The sequence below is a fragment of the Salvia hispanica genome, chromosome 1 (assembly GCF_023119035.1).
Source record: "Salvia hispanica cultivar TCC Black 2014 chromosome 1, UniMelb_Shisp_WGS_1.0, whole genome shotgun sequence".
NCBI lineage: Eukaryota > Viridiplantae > Streptophyta > Magnoliopsida > Lamiales > Lamiaceae > Salvia > Salvia hispanica.
Window position 1 is genome coordinate 16,166,114 of NC_062965.1, and position 24,144 is coordinate 16,190,257.

At 38.5% G+C, this 24,144-nt stretch overlaps 5 protein-coding genes across 5 annotated transcripts; 4 read left to right on the forward strand and 1 right to left on the reverse strand.

The window, feature by feature from the left end:
* The first annotated feature begins 483 nt into the window (after positions 1-483).
* On the forward strand, positions 484-3,455 carry LOC125201245 (G-type lectin S-receptor-like serine/threonine-protein kinase At1g11330). The gene is made up of 7 exons (XM_048099283.1): positions 484-1,433; positions 1,516-1,623; positions 1,696-1,886; positions 1,984-2,194; positions 2,263-2,506; positions 2,586-2,736; positions 2,813-3,455. The coding sequence occupies exons 1-7, from the start codon at positions 833-835 to the stop codon at positions 3,116-3,118; spliced, it is 1,812 nt and encodes a 603-aa protein (XP_047955240.1). The 5' UTR covers positions 484-832; the 3' UTR covers positions 3,119-3,455.
* A 3,627-nt stretch (positions 3,456-7,082) lies between these two features.
* LOC125201244 (G-type lectin S-receptor-like serine/threonine-protein kinase SD1-13) lies at positions 7,083-10,077 on the forward strand. Its single transcript, XM_048099282.1, has 7 exons — positions 7,083-8,318; positions 8,397-8,504; positions 8,577-8,779; positions 8,863-9,073; positions 9,151-9,394; positions 9,476-9,626; positions 9,702-10,077. Exons 1-7 carry the CDS (start codon positions 7,484-7,486, stop codon positions 10,005-10,007), a joined length of 2,058 nt encoding a protein of 685 aa, XP_047955239.1. The 5' UTR covers positions 7,083-7,483; the 3' UTR covers positions 10,008-10,077.
* A 2,793-nt stretch (positions 10,078-12,870) lies between these two features.
* LOC125201247 (G-type lectin S-receptor-like serine/threonine-protein kinase At1g11300) lies at positions 12,871-14,544 on the forward strand. Its single transcript, XM_048099284.1, has 4 exons — positions 12,871-13,587; positions 13,683-14,149; positions 14,231-14,338; positions 14,408-14,544. Exons 1-4 carry the CDS (start codon positions 12,881-12,883, stop codon positions 14,488-14,490), a joined length of 1,365 nt encoding a protein of 454 aa, XP_047955241.1. The 5' UTR covers positions 12,871-12,880; the 3' UTR covers positions 14,491-14,544.
* On the reverse strand, positions 14,358-22,555 carry LOC125188393 (G-type lectin S-receptor-like serine/threonine-protein kinase At1g11330). The gene is made up of 16 exons (XM_048085211.1): positions 21,980-22,555; positions 21,101-21,848; positions 20,900-21,007; positions 20,629-20,825; positions 20,350-20,560; positions 20,036-20,279; positions 19,819-19,969; positions 19,460-19,751; positions 17,704-18,234; positions 17,515-17,622; positions 17,278-17,453; positions 16,998-17,208; positions 16,671-16,905; positions 16,450-16,597; positions 16,071-16,380; positions 14,358-14,600 (listed from the first exon to the last, which is right to left on the reverse strand). The coding sequence occupies exons 1-15, from the start codon at positions 22,502-22,504 to the stop codon at positions 16,072-16,074; spliced, it is 4,194 nt and encodes a 1,397-aa protein (XP_047941168.1). The 5' UTR covers positions 22,505-22,555; the 3' UTR covers positions 14,358-14,600; position 16,071.
* Positions 14,471-15,987, forward strand: LOC125201248 (G-type lectin S-receptor-like serine/threonine-protein kinase B120). Its single transcript, XM_048099285.1, has 5 exons — positions 14,471-14,611; positions 14,702-14,912; positions 14,995-15,238; positions 15,323-15,473; positions 15,554-15,987. Exons 1-5 carry the CDS (start codon positions 14,537-14,539, stop codon positions 15,857-15,859), a joined length of 987 nt encoding a protein of 328 aa, XP_047955242.1. The 5' UTR covers positions 14,471-14,536; the 3' UTR covers positions 15,860-15,987.
* Positions 22,556-24,144: the final 1,589 nt, after the last annotated feature.

Consider the following 24,144-nt stretch of genomic DNA (forward strand, 5'->3'; position numbering starts at 1 on the left):
TGAGTTCTGAAAGTGCTCGCAAAACCTTGTTCTTGCAAAATACACCTGGTGCTCGAAACGTGCTCGGTATATTATGATTTCCGAGCACATTTGTTTATTTTGATACCCCATTTTCATTATAGCAATCGGAACCAACTATTTGGAAACCATAATATTACATACCTAGGGTGGACCGTGATCAATAAATATCAAGTGGACAAATAGAATTTTGTGGTTTCAAGTGGACAAATAGAATTTTGTGGTTTAATTGATGTATTGGAAAAATATAGCCCCATTTAAAGTAAGAAAATGCCGTATTATCAGGTGGCATTATATTTCAAATATTGATTAGGCATTGGCCCTACACGTGGACAAGATTGTTGCCATTTTTTCTAACTTGGAATGTAAGATTAACTAAAGTCCAAGTCACCGACGACTACTACAAGTCTTGAACTAAACTTCAAAACAATCAATATGAGTGATTAATGCGTGGAGGTGCATCTGACGTCGTGGAAAAATGCCACCGATCCCGCCAAAGGGAGCTTCACGGGGGGCATCGAGGTCATGAGCGGAATCCCACAGCTTGTCACCAGGAACGAGGGGCGTCCGTACTGGAGGAGCGGGCTTTGGAACGGCGTGATATTTCTTGGGATAGAGCTAATGTTCAGCGCCTACTTAGAAGGCTTCCATCAAGTGAAGAATGACAGTGTTGGGAATTTCTTCTATTCTACGCCGCCGATAAAAGGTTTTAGAATAAACACATTGAATTCTTCGGGTGCTGTGATTCGGAAGGTGTGGAATGGCATGGAGAAGAGATGGGACATGATGTCCGCATTTCCTCAACACGAGTGTGATGTTTCTCGGGATAAAGCAACTGTGCGACACCTACTTAGATGGGGTCAATCACGTGAAGAATGACGGTGCTGGTAATTTCGGCTTTTCCCCACCGCAAAATAATAAGCATATAACTGCCACCGTGAATTCTTCTGGAAGTTTGATTCGGAAGACGTGGAATGGCGTGGACAAGAAATGGTACATTTTGAGGGCGTATCCTGAAAACGAGTGTGATGTTTACGGAAAGTGTGGGCCATTTGGTAGCTGCAATGTCTTGCAATCGCCTATTTGTAGTTGTTTGAGAGGGTTTGAGCCTACAAATGAGGAAGAATGGGGGAGAGGGAATTGGACTAATGGTTGCAGGAGGAGGAATCAGTTGCAATGTGGAGACGATGGATTTGAGAGATTGCGGTATATGAAGGTTCCGGACTTTGCTCAACCCTTGCCTTCTGGGGTTCAGGACGAGTGTCAGACCAGATGTCTGGCGAACTGTTCCTGCATAGCTTATGCTTATGATATCAACATTGGTTGTATGTTTTGGAGCAATATCTTGATTGACACCCAGGAGTTTGGTCATGTTGGTGTTGATCTCTACCTTCGTCTCTCTGCTTCTGAATTTGGTAATTTCCTTCACAATTTTTACTAGTTAATGATATTAGTATCAAGGTAGAATGAATTGAAATGACCTCTTTCTGTATGCAGATAGCCACAAGGAGACAAAAATGTACATCATAATTGGAGTTGTTGTGGGTTTTGTTTGCATATCTATTCTGATGTTTATTGCTTGGTGGTTTATAGTGAAGAGGAAAGGTAACTTCTGACGCAATAAGTGAATGTTGCTGCATTTCACTCTTGAAATGATCATCATCTTTGTCAAATCAGGGAGCAAAGCGCAAGATTCAAGTATTTTGGAAGCAGGGCAGACGTTCACGACGGATTCAACTGCAATCATATTAAAGGAACTTAATATTGGCTATTCGCCAAAGTTCACTTTCGAGATGCTTGCTAATGCAACAAACCAGTTCCATGTGGATAATCTTCTCGGGAGGGGAGGTTTCGGTCCTGTTTACAAGGTAACAAAACCGTTAACAGTTCAATGTACTCAATTTTGCATCAACAGACAATCATAGTAATAATAGTATAATGTTTGATGTATGTTTTGGTACGTAGGGAGTTCTGGCAAACGAGAAAGAAATTGTTGTTAAAAGACTATCAGCGGAATCTGGACAAGGGATGCAAGAATTCATGAATGAAGTGATTGTCATTTCCAAACTCCAACACAGGAATCTTGTCAAACAGTTAGGAGGTTGTGTTGAGAAAGAAGAGAAGATTCTGATATATGAATACATGCCAAACAAAAGCTTAGATGCTTGTCTCTTCGGTCAGTTCATTGCTCCTATCCATTTTAAAGCATTTTCAGCAGCATAGTTTTCATAATGATTTGAACAGGTCCTATAAATCCAACAAAGAAGTTGTTAGATTGGAATATGCGTTATAACATTATCGAGGGCATTGCGCGAGGCATTTTGTACCTTCACAGAGACTCAAGACTAAGGATCATTCACAGAGACCTTAAGCCAAGTAATGTTCTGCTAGACCAAGATTGGAATCCAAAAATCTCGGATTTTGGGATGGCAAGAATATTTGGAGGCAATGAAGACCATGGAAGTACTGCAAGAGTCGTGGGAACATAGTGAGTAAATCATGATCAGTAATATATCATCCTGATTATAAACGTGTAAGTTTTGCTAACATGGTAAGTAATTTTACAGTGGATATATGGCGCCGGAATACGGAATGGAAGGCAGATTTTCTGAAAAATCTGATGTATTCAGCTTCGGAGTGCTGATTCTGGAGATTATAAAAGGAAAAAAGAACACACACTATTTCAATGATGAATTGTCCTTGAGCCTTATTGGATGTGTAAGAACTTGTTAACTTGCTCATAATCTTTTGAAACTAATCCTGATCATTAAATAAGTTAATGTTTGAATTTCAGGCATGGAAAATATGGAATGAGAGTAACGGCTTGAGTTTCGTGGAGGAAAGCATTGCAAGTAGGGAGACGGAGGAAGATATGGTTCGATGTATTCAGATAGGGCTGCTGTGCGTCCAAGAATCGCCAAACGATAGACCTCAGATCCAAACAGTTCTATCGATGTTGAGTGGAGAAATTGTGAAGCTGCCAGTGCCCAAACAGCCAGTGTTTGCAGAAAATGGTTCGAACTCGGGCCCCAATGGATCAATACAACAATATGTCTTCTCCAATAACGAGCTCACTCTTAGTGTGCTTGATGGAAGATGAATCTATTCCAGACTATCATTACATTATCCTCTGTATACAATTTGATTTTGCTTGAATGAATTGACAATATTTCAAAATTTTAGACCCATTAAGAGCATACCTAAGCTAATAGGGACCTGCCCATGCAACCCGTTTCCCCACCGGTGGATGAGGTTTGAGCCCGCCTCGGAACCAACTGTTAAGGAACCTCAAGACAGGCCCAATTCGGAAGTGAAGCCGACTCAGCCCAAGAAGGATCGGCTAAGGAGACACGCACCCAAGCCTGCCAAATTCAAGGACTTTGTTCCCCATTAGATCATAAGCCCAATTATTCCCATGCATTATCATACAATGTCAAAAAAAATCACTAAACTCATTGTTCATAAAGCACTAATTGCTCTAGTTCTCCAAAGCATTGTTGTTTGTTTGAGTTTACAAAACGACACAATGTCGGCCGGTGTAATCAATAAATATCTAGTGGACAAATAGAGATTTTATGATTGTATTTGTTTATTGGAAAATTGTAGCCCCATTTAAGTTAGAAAATGCCGTATTATCCGGTGGCTATATTTCAAAGAGAAAAGATAAATGTACATGTACGTAAAATAATAGGGTGTCACCATACTTAGAGTAACAACGTACCACCAACCTCGTGCTGCCACGTGGCACGCAATCCAACAATATTAGGAGCGTATCCATGACTCGATTTATTTTAAACACGAGAATTACCCGCAAGTGTACGGGGCTAGTGTGGCAATAAACAAGTACGAGTATCGTATCCACAGAGACAAATTGTGCAACTCAAGTACCACGAACCGATTTTGACTACTATCTAGAGAATCCGAAAAGGTTGGTTTTGATTTTGAAAAACAATTAAACATAAACAAGATAAAAGCACGCAACAAAAGACGAGTTTCAAATAAGAGAACAAGGTAGAGCCTTGGATCCAACTACAACGAACACAATGTGAACAACTCAACAACTTCGATTACCCATTTGAAGTCTCTAGGATTACTAGGAAAGCCGCTAGTCTAGACTAAGCCCTCTCTCGAGTGCACTTAACCAGTTGATTAACCAATAATACTGAAGTCTCCTTTTAATATTTCACAATTAACTCCTTAAAACAAAAGGCTCAAGCCCTCGTTCTAGAATTCCTTCTCTCGAATGCAAATTTCCTAGGTGTTGTTCATTCTTTTATCAATCCTAATTAGGTATTTCTCGATTACTCATAACTAGATCAACAAACCCAATTGGTAGCTAAGCAATTGGATTGAAAAAACACAAGTACGATACAAAGAAATCACAAGAGCAAAGCTAATCAAAAGTCCTTGAATTAATCAAAAGTGTTCATTGTAGTCTTCACCAAAACTCTACAAATGATTTAGCTACTCATATTCAATGCAAATTTACAAGAGCAATCCATAGAAACTGAATTGAACATAGGGAAACTAATAAAGATACTCCCAAAAAGGTGAATTGAATGGGCAAATCGTCTTGTCTTCAAACTTGTTGATGAACTAGACTCTTCAATCTTCATCACTTCAATTGGCTCTCAAAGATGGAAATTGCTTCTGGGGCGCGTGGAAAGTCTGCCGGAGTCGAACCCTAGGTCCTATTTATACCCGGGGCGAAAAATAAAATTAAATCAGCTTACGAGTAAATCGCCTGGCCGGGCGATTTTTAAGTAAAAAATCGCCCGACCGGGCGTTCTTCTTAAACCGCAGCTTGCATAAAACGCCCGACCCGGGCATTTTCCTATGGAAAAATGCACGGTCACAGTGGATACGCCCGGTTTGGGGGGCCAAACGCCCGACCTTCTTCAATGAAACGCCCGGCTTTATGTAGTGAAACGCCCAACCTCCGGTTTTGGTACCCTTTTCGCCCGTTTCCACCTGTTGTGACTATAAAAACTCGACAAACTTATCAAAACACTAAAGTAGGGGATTATAGATGAAAACTCAAGTAATGTGACACAAAACACTCAATTAAGAACTTTCAAACATCCTAAACACTTGCTAAACTACGAGTTTATCAATCCAGCAATATCATAGTAAACGTTTTAGATGAATTTCTACAGATTGCATGATAGTACTACGTGGTTTGTTGTGTGGAGTGCTGAGTATTGTTGTATTAGCTATACAACAAAATAACGGTATAAAAAAGCAATTTGTCTATATATATACTACAACTGAAACATTCTATGTTTATACAACAATATTTAACAATCTACACAGCAATTCACCTATTACTGTCATGCAATCTGTAAACCCATACTAAATAAATATTGCTGGATTTGTCTCTAATATTGCTGGATAACGTGCCACGTGGCAGCACGAGGTTGGTGGTACGTTGTCACTTAAAAAAGGATTATCATATTAACATAATCCTAATATAATATCCTTAAAATTTTAAATTTAATTGAATTTCATTAAAATTTAGTTTTGTTATTTATTGTATTAGGAATGTGATCAAATGAAAACTCTAAATATTGTACAAACTACTCAAAACTATGATCTGGACCATTGAAAATGTCAACAGATCAAAAAAAAGCATCAACAGAAAAATGTCAACAGAATTTCAACAGTAGTCAATAATTGATATTGTGTTGATACTGTGTTGACATTAAAATCTTGAAATTTTACACTGTGTTGATATTATATTGAAACTATGTTGAAACTGTGTTGAGAAGTTTTGAGTTTGTATAATATATAAGTTTGCATTTTATCACTACTCGTATTATATGTAGCAAAAAGAAAGAAGTGATTTAGAAAATTTTTGTGAAATAGTAACACGATGTCGAGCTTGATTCGAATTAATTATACAATATTTAATAAAAAAATACTATTTTTTTCTTAAACTTACAAATATTTAAGTTAAAATTTCAATTTTTTTTTCAAAGTGTTGCAAAATTATTAGTATGAAATTTATTTTAAATCAATTAATGTTTATATACAGATTTTCAATGTAAAATGTTAAAAAAAGTTCCGATTATATATGTACAATTATGTACATTTATCACTACCTTCCGAATATGGATTATAAAAGTGTGTGGGCTTATATTACACTACGGGGATGTTCGGTTCGCAAGATTGCATTCCGAGATTAAATATGTAGTGTGTTTGGTTCATGAGATTCAATACCACAATTCAATCTTAGATGGATAATTAGTCATAGATAACCCCTTATGACTAAAATAATCTCACAACTCAATCCTTATATTATATCTTAATACTATTTTATCTAGAAACCGAACACCACCTATGTATAATAACTATCTTTTTTCTTGCCCTAAATGGAGGTTTTCTTTCCGCGTAATATTGATAGGGCATCGGCCCTACACGGCTACACGTGGACAAGACTGTCGCCGTTTTTTCTAACTTGAATGTAAGGTTAACTAAAGTCAAGTCACCGGCGACCTATTAAGTCGTAGAACTTATTTTAACTTCAAAACAATCACTATCAGTGATTAATACGTGAACGTATATTTCAATTACTCCCCGTTCACAATTAAATTACCTAGTTTTATATTTTTGGGACACGAGACATTATCCAGTAACAATATTCAAATCACTTTTTCTTTCTATCTTTCACTTTACTAATTGTGTATTAAAATTCGTGTTTCTTTAAAATTCATATTTTTAAAGGATATAGAGAGTTTAATAACGTGTCTAACATTCCACTAATTTTTCTAATGACGTTGAAAATGACGTATTTCATTAAAAAATAAGTATTTTTTTGTTTATTTTTTATATTCTTATTTTAATAAAAAAAAATATTGTTTTAAACACAAGGCGACATTGTACATAGATGAGACAATTGAGAAAAATTGAAAATTCGTAATTTAATATTCTAATTTTAAATTTAATGTCACTAGAATCTAACAAAATTTTATGATTTAAATGACTATGCATTAAATAAGCACTCAGATAATCACCATAACATTATTGCACAATGTCTCAAATAATCACTCAGTTCTTTGTTCATACATCAATACTTGTTCTAATTCTCAAAAGCATTGTATGTTTGAGTTTACAAAATGACACAATTTCAGCCGGTGTGATCATCAGAGATCCAGAGTCCATTATATCAGCAAAGAAGCAATACAAATTGGGATTCTTCTCTCCTCCAAACACCACCAACCGCTACTTAGGAATCTTCTTCGCCTTCTCCGAAGAAACAGTGGTATGGGTTGCCAACAGAGACACACCCCTCAAAGATTCTTCCGGCGCCGTTACTCTGTCTCAAGACGGCAATCTCGTCGTCTTGGACGGGACTAATCGAACCGTCTGGTCGACCAATCTCACCACTACCTCTCCCGTCATTAATCCGGTCGTCCAAATCCTGGACACTGGCAATCTCGTCTTGCGGGAAGAGGACTCTGGAGACATGTTGTGGGAGTCGTTCTCACATCCTACAGATATTCAGGTGCAGGGAATGCTATTAAGCCAGAACGTAAGGACAGGGAAGCAGGTGCTGCTGACGGCATGGAAAAGCGCCACATACCCTGGGATAGGGAGCTTCACCACGGGCCTCGACGCCATGAGCGGGCCCCCACAGCTTGTCACATGGAATGAGGGGCGGCCGCACTGGAGGAGCGCGCCGTGGAATGGCCTCATATTTCTTGGGATAAAGGAAATGTTCTACGCATACTTAGAAGGCTACCTTCAACTGAAGAATGACAGTGCTGGCAATTTCTTCTATGAGTTGCCGCAGAATAATGCGTTTTCAACAATAATCACCTTGGTTAATTCTTCAGGAATTGCGAGTCGGAAGGTGTGGAATGGAGTGGAGAAGAGATGGCACACCGGGGGGGCGTATCCTGGAAACGAGTGTGATTTTCATGGAAAGTGTGGGGTGTTTGGTAGCTGCAATGCTATTGTATCGCCTATATGTACTTGTTTTAGAGGGTTTGAACCTGTAAATGCGGATGAATGGGGGAGAGGGAATTGGACTAATGGTTGCAGGAGGAGGAACCAGTTGCAATGTGGAGAAGATGGATTTGAGAGGTTGAGGCATATGAAGGTTCCTGACTTTCCAAAGCCCTCATATTCTCGGGTTCAAGATGAATGTCGAACTAGATGTCTCGGGAACTGCTCCTGCATAGCTTATGCTTATGATATTAACATTGGTTGTCTGTTTTGGAGTGATACCTTGATTGACACTCAGGAGTTCGACGGTGTTGGCGTTGACCTCTACGTTCGTCTCTCTGCTTCTGAATTTGGTAATTTCATTCACAACTTTTACCTCTTAAAGATAAATCAAGGTTGATTGAATTGAAATGTTCTCTTTCTTTATGCAGATAGCCACAAGGGGAGAAAGTTATACATCATAATTGGAGTAGCTGTGGGTTTTGTTTGCATATCTATTCTGATGTTTGTTGCTTGGTGGTTTATAGTGAAGAGGAAAGGTAACTTTTGACACAGTAAGTGTATGTTGCTGAATCTCACTCTTTAAATGATCATGATCTTTGTCAAATCAGGGAGTAAAGCGCAAGATTCGATTATTTTGGAAGCAAGACAGATGTTCACGACGGATTCAACTGCAATCGTACTGAAAAATGAATCGAAGGAAGTTAATATTGGCGATTTGCCAAAGTTCACTTTCAAGATGCTTGCTAATGCAACAAACCAGTTCCATGTAACTAATCTTCTTGGGAGGGGAGGTTTCGGTCCTGTTTACAAGGTAACAAAACTGTTACAGTTCAATGTACTCAATTCTGCATCAACAGATTGACAAGATATATAATATAATGTTTTGGTACGTAGGGAGTTCTGGCAAACGAGAAAGAAATTGCTGTGAAAAGACTATCAGCGGAATCTGGACAAGGGATGCAAGAGTTCATGAATGAAGTGATTGTCATTTCCAAACTCCAACACAGGAATCTTGTCAAACTATTAGGAGGTTGTGTTGAGAAAGAAGAGAAGATATTGATATATGAATATATGCCAAACAAAAGCTTGGATGCTTATCTCTTTGGTCAGTTCAGCGATCTTCCTATGCATATAAAAACATGCTCAACAGCAAAGTTTCCATAATATATATGTTTTGAACAGGTTCTACGAATTCAACAAAGAAGCTGTTAGATTGGAATATGCGTTCCAGCATTATCGAGGGCATTGGGCGAGGCATATTGTACCTTCACAGAGACTCAAGACTAAGGATCATTCACAGAGACCTGAAACCAAGTAATGTACTGCTAGACCAAGACTGGAATCCAAAAATCTCGGATTTTGGGATGGCAAGAATATTCGGAGGCAATGAAGACCATGGCAGTACTGCAAGAGTCGTGGGAACATAGTAAGTGTATACTATTGGTCAATTATATATCATGTTGAGAATAAACACACAAGTTTTGCTAACACAGTAATATGATTACAGCGGATACATGGCGCCAGAATATGGAATGGAAGGCAGGTTTTCTGAAAAATCTGATGTATACAGCTTTGGAGTGCTGATATTGGAGATTATAAAAGGAAAAAAGAACACACACTATTTCAATGATGAATTGTCCTTGAGCCTTATTGGATGTGTAAGAACTTGTTAACTTGCTCATAATCTTTTGAAACTAATCCTGATCATCAAATAATTTATGTTTGAATTTCAGGCATGGAAAATGTGGAGTGAGGGTAACGGTTTGAGTTTCGTGGAGGAAAGCATCGCAAGTAGGGAGACAGAGGAAGAGATGGTTAGATGCATTCAGATAGGGCTGCTTTGTGTCCAAGAACATCCCAATGATAGACCTTCCATTGAAATCGTGCTGTCAATGCTAAGTCGTGATATAGTGGAACTGCCACTGCCCAAGCAGCCGGTGTTTGCAGAAAATGGTTCGACTCCAGGCCCCATTGGATCATCACAGCAAAATGTATACTCCAATAATGAGCTCACTCTTAGTGTGCTTGATGGACGATGAATCTACTTCCAGACTTTATCATTATATAGTATAATAAATCTAAATGAATATTAACAGAGAAATAAGAAGATAAGTACATATATTAACAGAGAAAAGGTTACTTGAAAGAGTTGTCAATATTTTAAAACTTATATACACATTAAGAGCATACACTCTCTCCTACTGGTGTCTCATGAACATTTATTCAAATTTCAAACCATCCCAAACTTTCTACATTTCGACACTACAAATAAGCATAAACAATTGTGCTCGGAAATTCTGATGAGATTCTTGCAGAGTACACTTGGACCTTGGTGCTCGAAACGTGCTCGGTATATTATGATTTCCGAGCACATTTGTGTATTTCCGACGACTTTGGTGCATGCTTGAAAAAGGACTTTTCTTATAGTGCGATACCCTGTTATAAGTACGCCCTCCCTCCGTCCCATAAAAAATATGTGTACTTTCCATTTTCGTCCGTCCCATAAAAATATGTGCATTTCTATTTGTGAAAAGTTCTCCCATCTCATTAACACATATTAATTTATTTACAACTTACACCACTGTGACCCACCATTATGACTCATTAAATACTACTACCTCCGTATTGGAAAAATAGAATCTTTTGAAACAACACTAGTTTTAATGCACAATTAATAAAATAAGAGAGAAAATTGGTAAAGTAAGAGAGATGGATATAAAAATGAGTGAAGTAAGAGAGAGAGAAAAAAGTAGTGGAAATAGAGTTAGTCAGTTGTGGGATCTACTTCCTAAAATAGAAAGTTTAGAAATTTTATACTCCCTCCGTTCTATAGTAATAGAGGCGTATCGTTTTGAGCTCTCGTTTTGAAAAAAAATGATAATAAATAGTTAAAGTGGAGAGAGAGTAAAGTAAGAAAGAGAATAATGTAGTTAAGAGTCTTATCTACAATATTCTCTTTCTTACTTTACTATTTCTCCACTTTAACTATTTATTATTATTTTTTCAAAATGAGTGCTCAAAACGAAACGCCTCTATTACTGTGGAACGGAGGGAGTAGTAGTTTTTAGAGACGGCCCAAAATAGAAATAGATTCTATTTTTAAGAGACGGAGGTAGTAATAATAATATGGTCTCAGTATATACTAACACTACTATAACCACCATTCTCTCCATCTCTCTTACTTTACCAATTGTACATTAATTCTAGTGTCATTTCACTATTCACGTACCCATATTTTTATGGGACGGAGCCGCAGAGGAAATATATAAGAATAAATGAATAATCATAAATCTTATTTGGATTAACTTTCTCAAGTTCGATACCCTATTTTCATTATAACAATCGGAACCAACTATTTGGAAACCATAATTTAACAATAACTATATTCTCCTAAGTTCTAATTAATGCTGTTTAATTATACCTAGGGTGAAAACTAGAGAATTTTATGATTGCACTTCATCCGTCTCATAAAAAATATAGCCATTTTATATGATACTAAAATTAAGATAAAATTGGTAAAGTAAAAAATATGAGGGGAATGATAGTTAAATAGTGTTAGTGGATAGTGAAATCGACATTATTATCAGTGTTTTAATGGTGGTATAAGTTCTAAATAATTTGATATATAAGGATAATAAATTGGAATAATTTTTCATTAATAGAACTGTCCATATTTTTATGTAATGGACGAAAATAAAAAGTGCAGATATTTTTAGCGAAAGGAAGGAGTATTTTTTTCATTGAAAAATCATAGGGCCCATTTAATAAGAAAATGCCGTATCATCCGGTGGCATTATGTTTCAAATATGGATTATCAAAGTGCACGGGCTTATGTTGCACCATGTATAATAAACTTCATATTTTTTCTTGCCCTAAATGGAGGTTTTTTGTCCGCCTAATATTGATTAGGCATCAGCCCTACACGTGGACAAGATTGTTTCCATTTTTTCTAACTTAAATGTAAATTAACAAAAGTCCAAGTCACCGGCGACTACTTCAAGTCTTGAACTATTTTTAACTTCAAAACAATCAATATGAGTGATTAATCCGTGAACGTATATTTCAATTACTCACCGTTCACAATTAAATGACCCGTTTTGTATTTTAGGACGTTAACAATTAAATGACTTACACTCTCACTGATCATTACTCTTATCTTCTATTACTTTCTCAGTTCCGTCTTAATAGAGGCATTCCATTTTCTGCAGTCGTTTGAAAAAATAACACTCTTTCTGCAGTCCTATTTGGACATTCCATAGTAGCAGAGTCATTTCTCTTTTAGTAAAAAATAACACATTTTCTTAGTCTTAGTTTTCCTTCTCTCTTATTTTATTATCTCTACTTTTTCTCCTCTCCTATTTTTTTATTTTTTTATTTAAAACATGAAACATTTTTTCTTAATCTTCATGACAGAAAGAAATATCTTCACTATTATGGAACGAGAATAGTAAATAGTTAAAGTGCAGAAAAAGTAAAATAAAAAAGAGAATAATATACTATCAAATAGACTTTCCAATTTGTCCCTTAAAAGTACTATGAACTTTTTTCATTTTAGTCAATCTCATGCAATTTCTCTTTTAAGAAACTATTTTTCTCTATAATAAAGTTCAGCCCATTCTTTACTAATACTAATATATAATCACTTTTTCTTTCTATTTTTTTTTAATAGTTATATCAATTTGTAAATTAAAACTCGTACCTCCTCAAAAGTCCAAGGGGGACAAAGAGAGCGTAAACGCATGCCTCATAGTCTACTGATTTTTCTAATTCACTTTCTAATAAGAGTCAAATAATTTCTTACTATTTCATACCAAGTCAAAACTAATAGTAGACCGAGAGAGTACTATATATAGTAGTGGTAACACGAGTCACCATAAGCATAAACCCATTGCTTCCCATGCACTTTCCTACAATGTCTCGCATTATCACTAAATTCTTTATTCATACATCAATACTTGTTCTAATTCTCCAAAGCATTGTATGTTTGAGTTTACAAAATGACAAAATTTCAGCCGGTGTGATCATCAGAGATCCAGAGTCCATTATATCAGCAAAGAAGCAATACAAATTGGGATTCTTCTCTCCTCCAAACACCACCAACCGCTACTTAGGAATCTTCCTCGCCTTCTCCGAAGAAACAGTGGTATGGGTTGCCAACAGAGACACACCCCTCAAAGATTCTTCCGGCGCCGTTACTCTGTCTCAAGACGGCAATCTCGTCGTCTTGGACGGGACTAATCGAACCGTCTGGTCGACCAATCTCACCACTACCTCTCCCGTCATTCATCCGGTTGTCCAAATCCTGGACACTGGCAATCTCGTCTTGCTGGAAGAGGACTCTGGAGACACGCTGTGGGAGTCGTTCTCACATCCTACGGATGTTCAGGTGCCAGGAATGCCATTAAGCCAGAACATAAGGACAGGGAAGCAGCTGCTGGTGACGGCATGGAAAAGCGCCACAGACCCCGGGACAGGGAGCTTCACTGGGGGCCTCGACGCCATGAAAGGACCCCCACAGCTTGTCACGTATAACGAGGGGCGCCCACACTGGAGGAGCGGGCCGTGGAACGGCCTGATATTTATCGGGATAAAAGAAATGTTCTACGCCTACTTAGATATGTACTTTCAACTGAAAAATGATAGTGCTGGCAATTTCTTCTACACAAGGCCGCAGAACGATGCGTTATTAACAATCACCATGATTAATTCTTCAGGAATTGCGATTCGGAAGGTGTGGAATGGCGTGGAGAAGAGATGGGACACCGGGGGGGGGCGTATCCTGAAAACGTGTGCGACTTTTATGGCAAGTGTGGGGTGTTTGGTAGCTGCAATGCTCTGGAATTGCCTATTTGTAGTTGTTTGAGAGGGTTTGAGCCTGTAAATGAGGATGAATGGGGGAGAGGGAATTGGACTAATGGTTGCAGGAGGAGGAACCAATTGCGATGTGGAGACGATGAATTTGAGAGGGTGCAGTATATGAAGGTTCCGGACTTTGCTCAACCCTTTCCTTCTAGGGTTCTAGACGAGTGTCGGACCAGATGTGTGGGGAACTGCTCATGCATAGCTTATGCTTATGATGGTAACATTGGTTGTATGTTTTGGAGTGATACCTTGATTGATACTCAGGAGTTCGACGGTGTTGGTGTTGACATCTATGTCCGTCTCTCTGTTTCTGAATTTGGTAATTTCCTTCACAGTTTGTACTAGTTAATGACACAGTATCAAGGTTGAATGAATTGAAATGATCTGTTTCTGTATGCAGATAGCCACAAGGAGAGAAAGTTGTACATCATAATTGGAGTTGCTGTGGGTTTTGTTTGCATATCTGTTATGATGATTATTGCTTGGTGGTTAATAGTGAAGAGGAAAGGTGATTGACCTGTTATTAGTTTTGACAAAGTAAGTATATATTGCTGCATCTCACTCTTCGTCAAATCAGGGAACAAGGCGCAAGATTCAAGTATTCTGGAAGTAGGACAGATGTTCACGACGGATTCAACTGCAATCGTACTAAAAAAATGAATCGAAGGAAGTTAATATTGGCGATTTACCAAAGTTCACCTTCGAGATGCTTGCTAATGCAACAAACCAGTTCCATGTAGATAATCTTCTCGGGAGGGGAGGTTTCGGTCCTGTTTACAAGGTAACAAAACTATTACAGTTCATTGTACTCAATTCTAGATCAACAGAATAACAAGATCATAAGTATAATTTTTTATGTGTGATTTCACAGGGAGTTCTGACAAATGAGAAAGTAATTGCTGTGAAAAGACTATCAGCAGAATCTGGACAAGGGATGCAAGAATTCATGAATGAAGTGATTGTAATTTCTAAACTCCAACACAGGAATCTTGTCAGATTGTTGGGAGGTTGTGTTGACAAAGAAGAGAAGATTCTGATATATGAATACATGCCAAACAAAAGCTTGGACACTTGTCTCTTTGGTTAGTTCAACTCATCACATTCCTCCTATGCATTTATACCATTATTCAGAAGCAAAGTTTTCATTATATATGTTTTGGACAGGTCATACGAATCCCACAAAGAAGTTGTTAGATTGGAATATGCGTTGCAACATTATCCAAGGCATTGGGCGAGGCATCCTGTACCTTCACAGAGACTCAAGACTAAGGATCATTCACAGAGACCTTAAGCCAAGTAATGTTCTGCTAGACCAAGATTGGAATCCAAAAATCTCGGATTTTGGGATGGCAAGAATATTCGGAAGCAATGAGGACCATGGAAGTACTGCTAGAGTAGTGGGAACATAGTAAGTGAATATTCATCAGTTATATATCATCCTGAGCAAAAAAGCGTGCGTAAGTTTTACTAACAATAAATGAAAATTTTACAGCGGATACATGGCACCAGAATACGGAATGGAAGGCAGATTTTCAGAAAAATCTGATGTATACAGCTTCGGAGTGCTGATTCTGGAGATTAAAAAAGGAAAAAAGAACACACTCTATTTCAATGATGAATTTTCCTTGAGCCTTATTGGATATGTAAGCACTTGTAAACTTCCACATACTATTGTTAAAACTATTTCTTGTTATTTAGGGAGTAATTTATGTTTGAATTTCAGGCGTGGAAAATGTGGAATGAGGGTAACGGCTTGAGTTTCGTTGAGGAAAGCATTGCAAGAAGGGAGACAGAGGAAGAGATGGTTCGATGTATTCAGATAGGGCTGCTGTGCGTCCAAGAATCACCAAACGATAGACCTCTGATCCAAACAGTTCTGTCGATGTTGAGTGGTGAAATTGTGGAGCTGCCACTGCCCAAACAGCTGGTGTTTGCAGAAAATGGTTCGAACTCGGGCCCCAATGGATCAACACAGCAATATGTCTACTCCAATAACGAGCTCACTCTTAGTGTGCTTGATGGAAGATGAATCTATTTCCAGATCACTATATTATTCTCTTTTTAGTTATACAATTTTACTTTCCTAGAGCTATTTGTATTGTTTTTTCACGTTCATTAGCAATACTAAATGAATATCCATCTTTAATTAGTATAAAATGATATGGTATAAACCTTGTTCCTATAATCCTTCTACAAAATAGATAATCATAATTTACTAGTTGGAATAGGAGAAAGCATACCTCAACGGCCATCAACAATGGTGACACTGACATTGTTAGCAGACGATGAACTACATATTTGGATCTCTTGGGTTGAATCTAAAAGGACGGGCCTTACAGACAATGCCGGTTGCTTTGGGTCCGGAAGCTCAACTACTTCACTTCTTAGCATCGACAGCACAGCAGAAACGGATGGTCTGTCTGAAGGACTTGCCTCGACACACAGCAACCCGATATGTATGCATCTCATCACCTCTGCCCGCTCATTCGAACCTGATATTCTTCTATCTACAACACCTCCCACATTCTCCTCATTCCACAGTTTCCATACCTATGCAATAAATCAATACATGTTGACACATACTCAAAAGATTGTACTAATTTGAACTTTTTAACTGACATGTCCGAGAAGGTTCAAGGAGCCGTCTTGGCACAAGGTTTTGTTCCTTCTCCCAGTAGCAATCTCCACCATCAGCACTCCTAAGCTATAAACATCTGATTTTTCCGAGAATCTTCCTTCCATTGCATACTCGGGAGCCATGTATCCGCTGCAACAAAATCAAATAAGCAACGGCTCACAAAATATCACGATCATGAAGCAAGTTGTCTTCGTCTACTTACTATGTTCCTACCACTCTTACGGTGCTCACATGATCCTGCTTGGCTCCGAATATCCTGGCCAGTCCAAAATCTGAAATCTTGGGGTTCCAATCATTATCCAACAATATGTTGCTGGGCTTGAGGTCGCGATGGATTATCCTCAATCTTGAATCCCTGTGAAGATAAACAAGGCCTCGGCAAACACCTTCGATAATCTTGTAACGCTTCGTCCAATCTAGGATCTCTTGTGATGAATCTACGAAAGCAATACACATTCAAAATGAAGCCACAATGTAGAGTTAAAAGACAACAATGCAAACACAAACAGAAGATCTTGAACCCACTCACCGAAAAGGTGATAGTCCAAGCTTTTGTTAGGCATATATTCATAAACCAGCATAGTCTCTTTACTCTCCACACAACAACCAAGCAGTCTAACAAGATTCTTGTGCTGGAGTTTAGAAATCAGCACCACTTCATTGATAAACTCTTGCATCCCTTGCGTAGATGCCTGCGAAAGCCTCTTAACCGCAATCTCTCTCCCATCACCCAACTCTCCCTAGCGTCGCACCACTTTCCTCGTCATAAACTAGACACATAACGAGACGAAAAATCACAAAGAACCTACCTTGTAAACAGAACCGAAACCACCCTTCCCGAGCTTGTTCCCTTCAGAGAAGCTGCTGGTTGCATTTGTAAGCATTGCCAATGTAAACAACGGCAACTCATCAATATTCACTTGACTCAATCCATCTGGAAGAGACTGATCAACAGCATTCCCAAGCTCAATTGTTTCCTTCTTGCCTTATATGAAGAAACACAAGCTATCAAGGGATAAACTATAAAATTATACAAACAATACTACCTCTGCGTTTAGCAATCGATCTCCAACACAAGAATGCCCCAATTGACATGACAACGAAAGCAACAACAGCAATAGCTACAATGATCTTGCTAGACACTTTCTTCACATCTACAACAAAAAAGGAAGAGGCATCCATCCATTCACAGAGGGTAGAATAAAGCAATTATAAAATTAGGTTAAAGAACTCGCCCAATTCCGAATTGGAGACGCGAACGAAGATAATCGAGCCGGAGCCGCTGGGAAACTTCTGAATGTTGGCTAATGGACCGCTCCAGAACCTGCAACCGTCGCCTCCGTCGGAGGCGTAGGCGAGGCAGGAGCAGTTGCTCAAGCATCGAATTTCACACTGAGATTGGGGGCCGGACCACCGCTCGGAGTAGTCAAACAGCATCACTATCTGCAGCTTCAAGAATCCGTCTTTTCCTCTTTCTGTGGCGTTGCAGTTCAAGGGGCGCCGCCTGCTGCAGCCGCCGCTCCAGTTGCCGGAATTCCATTGCTGGTTAATCCGCGGGAGGAAGCCGGGGAGGCAGCTGCAAATTGGGGAATCTCGAGAGTCGCACACTCCGAATTGGCCGCACGTGTCGGAGATTTGGCAAGGACCGGTGCCTTGTGAGGTGGAAAATCGCGGGAGGCAGCACCAGAGCGCCACCGCGAGAAGAAGAGAGTTTAGAGGTGGCCGTGTCATCGTTGGCGGCAGACTCTCTTTTGTATGGAAATATGGTTATAAAAGTTGTTCTGTTTTGGTCAGGCTGATTTATTATTATAATAATATTATTATTCAAAACAAACATTGTCATGACTAGAGTCTTTGGCCATTATTTATTTTTGTGAGTAAAATTGACATGAATAAGGGCATTCAGAATAGGGTATGAAATAGTATCATTTAAGACATTTACACTTATTTCTATTCATATTTATTGTAGTGGAATAATTTTTGAACTATATGCATTAAAATTATGAATTAAGTAAATTTTATTAAAATAACTAAAAATTATAACATTTAAATTATAAAATATGTAAAAATAGAAATGAAAAGTACATTTAAATTAAAATAAATAAATAAAGTAACTAAATAGAAAGCGTGCTTAGTCATGCATATGTGAGGATGACATTCATGGGACGCAGTTTGAAAGTTTGATTACTTCAGTCTTCAATAGTAATTATGTGAGGGAGATGAAACAAGAGGAAATGGCAAAAACGACACCATCATAGTCAGTCAGGAAAAATAATGTACAGTAATAGTATTTTTCATAATTGAATGAAATTTATTTTCTGGATCCATCACTGAATATGCATGTAATCGTCGCGTGTATGTTCGATCCCACTAATTTCATTTTCTGGATCTGTCACTGCATATGTATGTAATCTTCCTGTGCTTAGCGGACTGCATCGACATGCTTGCTAAGCACTCTGATGATGTGATGCTGATGCCCACTTGTTGTCATAAATAAATTGAATTAAAGGGAATTGGGCGGACAACATCATAAACTATTTCCTTCGGCCACTTATTCAAAGTAGGATGCAAGTCCATTGCATCTTGAATATAAATATGCATAATCTAATCTTTCGGTTATCAATTAGTCCATGTTCAAACCACGTTTAAGGTTAATGGGTATAGCAGTTCATTCTAATACTCAACCTCTAAAAAATGTTTGATAGCCTAATTTTCAAAATTTCCACACAAGAATAGTCAAAACGGTAATAACACGGCAGTTTTTTCACTTTAAACGCACATAAATACAAACCAAGTCTATTTTTTCAAAAATGTCCTTTTCATTCATTGCCTTGGTACAAGGTATAGTAAAATGGACTAATGGATAAAGTAGTTGGGCCATTTATTACACATTGGACCATTTATTACACCTCAATTGTGGACAAAAAACATAACATAAAGTATCTATATTTCACAAGTAGAGTCAACAAAACCACAATTCTAATCAACGACCGTCAAGCTCAGTCACAGTTAGGTCATTACTAGTAGTAGTAGAACAGCCAAGTTGTGTGGTGAAGGCACTGTGTTTCTGAGAAAATATCGGCTGTTTGGGAGCCGAAAGCTCAGCTATTTCCCAGCTTAGCATCGACACGACCGTGTCAACGGAAGGCCTATCTTGAGGATATTCTTGAACACACAATAAACCTATTTGAATGCACCTAACAATCTCATTCTCCATCCCTGAACTTTCCATGCTTTCATCCACAAAACCCAAACCATTTTCTTCACTCCACATTTTCCATGCCTGAGACACTTCATGAGATTAGTCACTTTTCCATATTTAGATGTAAATTAACAAAGCCATAACTTACACTTCCTAATAGCCCCAGAGACCAGTCTTCATTGTAATAGTGTGTGTTCTTTTCTCCATTTATTATCTCAAGCATAAGCACGCCAAAGCTATAGACATCGGATTTCTCAGAAAATCGGCCTTCCAATGCGTATTCAGGTGCCATGTAACCGCTGCATAACTCAATGCATTAGCATATGTGGATAAGGGATGTTTTTGAGTGAGAATATTGGACTTACTATGTTCCTACGACTCGAGCAGTATCGTGGTGATCTTGATTGCCACCAAATATTCTCGCCATGCCAAAATCGGATATCTTCGGGTTCCATTCTTGGTCAAGCAGCACATTACTCGGCTTGAGGTCCCGGTGAATTATTCTGAATCTTGAGTCCTTGTGAAGATACAGAAGGCCCCGGCCAATGCCCTCGATGATGCTGAAACGCCTCCTCCAGTCCAAGACATTTTTCGTTGGACTAATGGGATCTGAAAAACATAACATTAATATGTTGTGCTGAATTATGGTAACTAAAAGGATTTTGATTTGTGAACTAACCAAAGAGGCAAACATCCAAGCTTTTATTCGGCATGTATTCATATATCAGAATCTTCTCTTGCTTCTCCACACAGCCTCCAAGTAATCTCACTAGATTCCGATGCTGGAGTTTGGAGATCACGATCACTTCACTCGTAAATTCTTGCATTCCTTGTCCAGAATCCACTGATAGCCTCTTCACCGCGATTTCTTGCCCATTCGGGAGAGTTCCCTATCAAAAGACAACAATGAATAAATGGAAAAGATTGCAAAAAATTGGATGTAAAGAAAATTTGTTACCTTGTAGACATGACCAAAACCACCCCTCCCAATAAGATTGGTCACACTGAAATGTTTGGTTGCATTTGCAATAATCTCAAAGGTGAACAATGGTACCTCTCCCATATCAACCTTTCCTACTGATGCATCCGTGCTTGAAATTGCAGGTGAAATGGCATGTTCTGCTGCAACAACACTTCTGTCTTTTATCTTGTCCCCTGTCTCCACAAATTTAGCGAAACCGCCTCTGTATATATGCCTGAAATTATAAGCTTATCGACCGGTTCGTTACCTTTTCTCTTCACCAACATGTACCAAGCTATGAAGATGGAAACTGCCACTACAACAAACCCAGCCACTGGTATCACAACAAACAACCATTTCTCCCTGTGGTTGTTACCTTACAAAAACAGAATTAGTTAGTTAGTTAGTTAGTTACCATTGACTAATCAAAACATGACATAAACTAAAATGGTTAAGCTGTAGAATGAACCTAATTCTGAAGCAGAGAGACGAATGTAAAGATCGACGCCAACGCCTTTGAACTTCTGAACATCAATCAAAGCGCCGCGCCAAAACATACAACCGATGTTCGAGTCATGAGCATAAGCTATGCAAGAACAGTTAGCCAAACAACTCCTTCTGCATTCATCTATTCTTTCAGAATAGAATCGTTGAGCCAAATCCGGAACCTTCATAAATTGCATCCTCGAAAATCCATCTCCGCCACCACACTCGAGCTTCCTCCTCCTCCTGCATCCGCTACTCCAATTCCCTCTCCCCCACTCCTCCCCGCTCGCAGGCTCAAACCCTTCCACACAAGAACAAACAGGCGAATCCTCGACGTTGCAGCTCCCAAACGGCCCGCACGTCCCATAAACATCGCACTCGTTCTCCGGAGCTGCCCAAATGGTACGCCACGTCTCGTTCTTGAAATCCCACATCGTCTCGACTAAACTCCCGGATGAGTTGAGGGTCACTCTGTTGACAATCTTCCACTGCGGCATGGTGTAGTAGAAATTCCCCGCGCTGTCATTGGTCACATAAACGAATCCGTCGAGGAACGAGAAATAGGACGTTTGTACCCCGATGAAGATCAGCCCGTTCCAGGGCCCGCTCCGCCACTGGGGCCGGCCGTCTCTCCTCCAGATGAAATTCTGCTGGAGGTGGGACACGTCCAGCCCCGCGGTGAACCTCCCGCGGCGTGGGTCTGTGTCATTCTCCCACGCCGACAGGATCACCTGTCGGCAATTAAAACTAAAAAAATAAAATATATAACTATCCCACGTCGTTGTAAAGACATAATTAACCCCAGTAAAAAAAAGTATCATTAGTCTGTTTTAAGACGGAACTCTGAATTTCTATCAATCACCTTCTTCCCCGTGTAAATGTTGTCGCTGGTGCTCATGGTAGGGACGAAGACGTCGGAAGGGTGCAGGAACGACTCCCAGATTTGAGCTCCGGTTGAGGAGTTTGTGAGGATGAGATTTCCGGTGTCGGTGATTTGGAGGGTGGTGTTGGTGGGGGATGAAGCGGCGGCGTTTGAGGACCAGATGGTTTGATTGGTGGCGGTGTCTGTGATCACGAGGTTGCCGTGTTGGGAGAGAGAGGCGGCGCCGGAGGAGTTTTTGAGGGGTGTGTCTCGGTTGGCGACCCAAATAACGGTTTGTTGCGGGAAGGTGTAGGAGATGCCGAGGTAGCGGTGGGTGGAGTTGGGGGGGCTGAAGAAGCCGAGCTTGAACTTGTTGCTGCGGGAGACTATGGTGTCGCCGTCTTTGATGATGCCTGAGCTCGAGGAATTGATGGTATCTGTTTGTAGACTGAGGCATGATGAAGTGAGGAAAATGGTGGAGAGGCAAATTTGGTGAAGAAAGAGAGGACAAATTTTGCGGCTCATTTTTGTGGAAGAGTTGAGAGTTGGTGCGGAATTTTGACGTCTTTATCCTACATTTATTTCGATTTCATGGACGCGTTTTATTCTTGAATGTTGTGGGTTCTGTTATAGCGAATTACATCATGGTGTATGGGCAGAATCAAAATAAATTGTAGTAGGTGTTAATTTTTCTGTGGTTAATTTAATATGGTGAGAATCGGAAGAGTATAATTTACCGGCCCACAACTCTTGAAATTTCATTATCAGTTGAACTCATTTAAAATCCGTAAGCCCACTAAAGAAAAATAAACAAGCCCAAGAACTATGAAATAATTTCATCATGGAAATTATGAAAGGAGCCATGGATTTGTAAGTCACGTATTCCTAGGAATTATGGTATTGAATCGAGTATCCACATCAAAAGATTTGGATATCCGAACCTGATGCCGAAGAATATCAATGACATGAGTATTATCAAGATCAACATAATGACATGAGTATTTCACAAGTATACGAAAATATCAACACAGTTTTATTATTATTGTACATGCATTATTTGATGCGTGTATTGGTAAAACTACTTATCAACATTTACGAAAAATTGAAATAAAAGCTATCAAATTTCATCATTTGAACATCGGCCGAACATATGCAATTGAAATCTCGTTAAAATCCTTATGAAATTACCTTTAATTTGATATTTTTTATGCTAGAAAATAATTTAAATTGAGATAATTGCGTAAATTTAAAGTACTTTTAAGATTATTTTGAAAAGAGAGAAAATTGTTAGTTTTAACAATTATATATAAGAATTGAAATTAATATCCATTAAATTTATTTAATACTAATTTTTTTAAATTTAAAATATAATACATTTTGTCATTATTTTATCCACTAGATCTCTTAATCTAATGGCTAAGAGTAGGGGTGTCGAAACGGGTAGCGGGTAGCGGGTAACGGGTAATCCCGATACCCGACCGGGTAATCCCGATAGTCCCGAAATACCCAATATGTATTAATATTTTATAATTTTTTATTTTTAATGTAATTTTTTATTAGTAATATATTATAAAACGTGTTTTTTAAGTTTTTAACTTCTGTTTAGTTTGATGATTATCGGAGTAATTGTTATTCCAAGTTGGCTTTGCTGAAATCTCGAGCATAAGGGATGCTATAGCAAAATGAAAAAAGCAAGGATTTTTGCACAGTAGTCAGTAGCTATGATTTTATCCCATTCTTTATTTATTTATTCTTTTATTTTCTTATTTATTCTTGAACTTATTCTTGAACTTAGATGTATTCTTTTATTTTCTTATTTATTCTTGAACTTATTCTTGAACTTAGATGTATAACTGTGTTAAGGATGAAGTTCCTTAACTAGGATAATTCGCGTCGAACGTTGCGGGAACTGTTGCCCGACGATCAATCCGACGTCAAATTTAGGGATAAACGATAGTCGCGGGAGCTTTGCCCGTCGATCAAACCAAATAAAGAAATTAAAATACGATAAACGGAAAATAAGATAATTTGATATTTCTTGAATAATGGAAAGGAATAACAAAGACCCTATTTATAATCCTAATACCCTAACTTAAGGAACAAGAAAATAATCCTAATAAATATGAAAAGATATGGAAAATCAATAGCTAACTAAATAGTAAAGA